The 5,661-nt window shown below is 35.7% G+C and overlaps 1 protein-coding gene across 1 annotated transcript; it reads left to right on the top strand.

Moving 5' to 3' along the window:
- The first annotated feature begins 932 nt into the window (after positions 1 to 932).
- On the top strand, positions 933 to 1,649 carry LOC125495512 (uncharacterized). The gene is made up of 2 exons (XM_048640256.2): positions 933 to 1,123; positions 1,215 to 1,649. Exons 1-2 carry the CDS (start codon positions 953 to 955, stop codon positions 1,422 to 1,424), a joined length of 381 nt encoding a protein of 126 aa, XP_048496213.1. The 5' UTR covers positions 933 to 952; the 3' UTR covers positions 1,425 to 1,649.
- The last annotated feature ends 4,012 nt before the right edge of the window (positions 1,650 to 5,661 follow it).

A 5,661-nucleotide genomic window follows, 5' to 3' on the forward strand; every position in this document is an offset into this window, starting at 1 on the left:
TCCTCGAGTAAGGAGATCATTAGAATAATTGATATGTCATCTCTCTTTGAAGTCTCATATTGTTTGATTATGCTTATAGAAATGATGGTACTCTGCTCTTCTGCTATTAAAGGAACAGTTAGTAAGGGTGTCTATGCTTCTTGATAGGTCCAGAAAAGTAATGCTCCCAAATTTTTGGTAGACATTTCGAAGCTTCCTCCTCAGCATCAAGCAATAATTCTTAGAGCTTGTGTAAAGGTATATTTTGATTTTTTTTTGTACTATAAATTGTCACCCTCGAGGCAATATGCTGCAAATTTCTCTGGTGTAAGTGGGGCTCTTGAGGAAATCTTGCTTTGCATTTTTAAGTCTAGATCTTTCGTCTAAACTCTTCAATAATTTCTGGCTCTAGGTCATTGGTGAAGCTCATTCTCGCAAATTTGACGATGAATTATATGGTTTGCCTTTTATTTCAACAAGAAAGGTGAAATCAAGTTATCATCTTATCGATTGATTGCTAAAAGCAAGAGGACAAGTCTTGCATAAATCGCCATGTTGACTTGTTTGAAGCTCCAAGCATCCAAGGGCAGGGTGGTGATCATGCTATTCCCATTGATTTTCCTTGTTTTCAACTGCATCTTATTTTTTTGCGAATACTTGGGAGTTAACTTATTTATTAGCCTTGCTGCAGGTTGCTTCTTTCTTGCTTTATCTATCCGATGTTGAAGAAGGTGGAGAAACTATGTTTCCTTACGAGGTAGGACGAGGAAGTACTATATTATTCCATTCTTGCTTTCTGCTGACTTGTAGTTTTAGCTTTTCTTACATTTTTATTTTCTGCAGAATGACGACTTAGATTTCAATTATGATTTTAAAGAGTGCATTGGTTTGAAAGTGAAGCCACGCAGAGGAGATGGACAATTCTTCTACGCAGCTGAAGTCTTGTTCTGGCCAATCAAAACAATCTGCTGCCATGGCAGCTAAGACATCAAGCACAGTAGCAATTCCTGACGTGAGTCCCAGGGAAGCATCAGGTATTCCTACTCATGCTAATGCTGTGAAGAGGGAAACCGGGGTTAAGTCCATATCCATTAGGGATGTTGAGAATGAAGGCAAGAAGCGACATCTTGAATCATCACACCAGGTTATACCCTTTTTTATGTGTTAAGTTTTCTTGGACAAGTTTTTTTGAGGCAGTTTTGATTTATTGGCAGTTACTTGCATTTTATCTGTAGGTTGAAGGGCAGTCTGGTTCTAAAGTGAAACAGGACCTTGCTGATTCTTCTGAGGTAATGACCTCTGAAGCTGCAGAAGCTAAATCTATGCAAACTTCATCAGGCTGTAATGTGGTTGTGCCAGAAGCTGGCCAGGCATCTTCAAATGATGATAATGTTGGTGCTGAGAGACCAACTCATTCAGCTGAAGGTAGCATTTTAGATACCTAATTGACATTTAACTAATTATATGAGCTTTAAGTAGATCTAAACCTTGAAAGTGCCCTTGTTTATTTACACCTTAGGACGGAATCATCAATCAACTTTATTGTGCAGCGAATTAGATGCGACATTTACTTTCCCTGCCGTGACCATGGTTTTGTTGTTAGCATGAAAAATTATTTGCTAGATGAGGGATATGATAGATGCAATGGAGAACATTTATTCGCCACGGGGCACTTTCAAATTTGTTTTTGGAGTTGAATTTTTTTGCTGCTCCTTCCCGTTCCCCAGATTGGTGTTAGATCCAGCTTCAAACTTTAGTCCCTTGTACTTCTTAGCTCTTTCTTCCCCATGTACATTCCCTTGTATTCTTATATATATGTTTTTGTTGTTGTTGTTGCGATGCTTGATGATACTGTAATCGTGTTTCGTACTGGGTTGAGTTGTCGAACTTCTCTCTCTAAGTTCATAGATCCTGCAAAAACACATTTTTAGGTAATAGCCTAACATAAAATAACACACACTATCCTGTTTTTGGTATTTTGAGCAGGATTTTGCATTTAGTGAACAAATGCAGGGCATCTCTAGACTTGTTCTTTGCAATGTGGTTTGTTATTTTCCTTTGATGCTCAACTGCTTAGATTTCTTCATTCTACTTGAACACCTTATTGGTCTATCTTTTTCTTACATTTTTTTTGTAGGTTCATATCTAATAACTTACTAATCTTATAGTTTTTTGTATATGTTAGATATTCTCGAAGATCAGGGGTCAATCCAATATGTAAGTTGTTGCAGCAATTCCTTCATGGGGGTCACCAAGCAACAGGCTATCGATATGTAAGTTTTTTTTACGTATCCTGGTGGACTTAGTTCAATGGATGAATGGTGTCGATAAAGAATATACATTGTCACTTAGTTTTACAGTTAAAATATTTGGAGGTGAGATATGTTAGTAAACAGATATAATTATTGTACATTTTCCAGTAGAACTCTTTTCAGTTTTAGTGAACATATGGTACAAAAGTTATGTTGTTCTAAGCTTTTTCTGTTTCTTCAACATAAATGATGCCAGGTACAAGTAAGTGCAGTCCCAGTTGAGCCAGTGGAGAGATGTGCAAAGGCCATTGTGGATATCGTTAAAAGGCAGGAAACGTCGACAAGTTCAAGCAGTTTGAAGAAGTTGATGCTCTTTATAATGATGGGTGGTGTGTGGGCTGCATTTCTAAAGTCCTTGGTGACTCAAAATATTTAGTTTTGTTCCAGATTTTTGGTGTGGAGTTTAAATTAATGTATATGTAATTATATAATATTTGTATTAGATTTTGTTCTAAGTGTACTAGAATTTAGTTCTAGAATTATTTTTTCACTTGTATTAACATTTATTATCAATAATAATTAAATTGATTAATTTGTTTGCCTTAATAAAAGAAGTATGGTATTTGCATCATTTCATTGAATCTTATTACATTTAATAGTAATTAATTAAAAGAGAAAAGCTTCCAAGTGTGGGTCTGTAACGGTCGCTAATTAGCGACGGCCTAGGGCATTAGCGACCGCCTGGCGGTCGCTAATTAGCGACTGTGTACAACGGTCGCTAATTAGCGTCTGTGCTGAGCGGTCGCTAATTAGCGACTTCCTAAGTATTGGTCGCTAATTTCGAAAAATCGGACGCTAAATAGTTAGCGTCCGCTTAGCGGACGCTATTTGGAGAATTAGCGACCAAGGGTTTTGCATCAGCCTTTTAGCGTCCGTCGGCGGACGCTAATATATTTAGCGTCCGTCGGCGGACGCTAATATATTTAGCGTCCGATTCCGTGTTTTTAGCGTCCGATTTTTGCGGACGCTAAAAGTTGACATTCTTGTTGTGTATGTCTCACACCGATGTGCCTTGATGTACCATTTTAAACTTAACTATAAGCCCTTGCCAATGCTGCATCACTATCACAATGTATAACAATGGGTGAAATTGGTTTTTGCAACAAAGGTATCTCAAACATGAGATTCCTTAGCCACTCAACTTCTTTGCTTGCCAATGACAGAGCTATAAACTCCGATGTCATTGAAGAATCCGCAATGCAAGTTTTTTTCTTGGAAGCCCAAGATATAGCACATCCCCCAAGGAGGAATACCCATCCACTTGTGGAGGAATTATCTTCTCTATTAGAGATCCAACAGGCATCCGAATGCATCTTCTTTTGCCATCTACGAAAACCACGCCTTCAAACTTGTCTAGTTTGTGAAAATTCGCTGTCATCTCACAAACCGTAGTCATCTTCGATAAATATTGCTTTTGGATTGTTAGAAATGCTACAAAGATATTGCAAGGATCACAAATTTGACTACTAGAAACAACAATGAATAATCTTCTAAGCGCGATATGCTTTCCCAAAAGCAATATTCCGACCCTTACTTTGAGCACGAGTTACACGAAATTCACTCTCGAGATACAAAGAAGAAACAACGATGATCACACTCACTATGATAATCATTAAATGAGAATAAGTGTGTGAAAGAATTTGATATGATGAATATTGAACTTGTGTTTTTCAAGAGAGAGAGTTTTCTCTTGTTACTTTCATAAACATGTATAGGATAATGAATTAGAGTCTTTGAAACACATGAAAATTTGGTATTATATGACAAATAACCGTCACAAAACCACCAAAGAGACGCAAAAATAAGCCAGTGCAGAGGAGGAGCTGGCGCTCCTCTTTGGAGCGGATGCTCCAGGCAAGAGACGACGCTCCTCGCGCACTTTTCGTCAGTTTTTCGCGTTCTCAAAATCCCTGCCAAATCTGATCGCTCGCTCTAAACCGAGCGAACGCTCTTTCATCAATGTAATAAATACGTTAATAAACTCTATAACTCATGTTGATTCGAGTCACGCCACCATAACCATTGCGACTCAAAACCACGTGACATGAAACCAATACATCGAATACTCTAAATCTCCAACAGGAATAATAAGTATAGGTATTATTCTTGTTTTAAAAAAAGATTGTGTTATTATTCAAATCTTTACTCCTAGTCCAACTCATTTTTAAAAGGATTATTGTAGTCCAACTCTGATCCTGCTTAATGTTGTCATAGTCTACTCAATTATTTAAAAGGCAAACTAGTCAATATTGTCAGAGTTTACCGAATTAGTTAGAAGACAAACTAGTCATCAATGATAAGAAGGTATTGGGCTGCATTGTTAAAACCAAGAAAACAAATACTCCCCGCATAGCTTGGTTCGATAATAAGTGAAATATAAAAATTCGGCACAAAATTTAATAAACATTATTTTTAAAAGGCAAAAAATCATAAATACCCTTTACATTATCAAAAGGATGGGAGAGAAAAGCAAACCACATAAATTTGTGATGGGTACTTTTGTCATGTTGTCACTTTTTTTTTTTTTTTTTTCCATTTAAGATATATTTCACTTATTTTGGAACCTTATAAAATACTAAGTGTTTCACTTATTAGGAACGGAGGAATTCGAAAGAAAAGTACTCTTCCAAAAATTGGTGAAAATGAGGTTGAGATCTGATATGCTAAAATTGAGCTACACATAAGCTTAAAGTAGACTATACATAGCAGTGACAGACAAGATTTTCATAATGTTTGGTCACACCACCATCCACCGAAAAATATTACAACACCTAACAAATAATTAGAAAAAACATTCATAAAAAGTTTCTTTCCAAAGCAATAAAATACATATCACTATCAAATAGTACTTACAAATAATTACAATTGTTCTTGACAAGTTTTCATATTTAAAATCAATATATAATGTGCTAAGCGATCTCAAATAACGTTGTTAACCTATCAATTTAAATATTTAATAGCCTTGAATGTATAAATTAGTATACAATCTACTCATTTTGTATTAGTTGTTCCCAACCCAAAACTAATATTTAAACCTACTAAGGATAGTTAAATTGCAATCAGTTCAATTCAATTCATTTGCAATCAGTTGAATTCAGTTCAGCTTCAATTATCATTTTAATAGTTCTAATTTAATTCAGTTCAATTCAGTTGAAATCAATTCAATTCAATTCAGTTCAGTTTAATACAACTCGGTTGATTTCAGATGCAATCAATTCAGTTCATTTCAGCTGCAATCAATTCAATTTAGTTCAAGTCAACCCGATACAATTATGTTCAATTCAATTAAGTTGTTTTATGTCGAATAAAAGATATGCTAAATGAAAGTAATTAGCATTATGCACATAAATCATGAAGGTAGGTCGTAAAA

Source organism: Beta vulgaris, chromosome 3 (assembly GCF_026745355.1).
Source record: "Beta vulgaris subsp. vulgaris cultivar EL10 chromosome 3, EL10.2, whole genome shotgun sequence".
NCBI lineage: Eukaryota > Viridiplantae > Streptophyta > Magnoliopsida > Caryophyllales > Amaranthaceae > Beta > Beta vulgaris.

Coding starts and splice junctions, on each gene's coding strand:
- LOC125495512 (XM_048640256.2), top strand. CDS start 953: ATGGCAGCTAAGACATCAAGCACAGTAGCAATTCCTGACGTGAGTCCC. Junction 1,124..1,214: donor ATCTTGAATCATCACACCAG/GTTATACCCTTT, acceptor TTTTATCTGTAG/GTTGAAGGGCAGTCTGGTTC.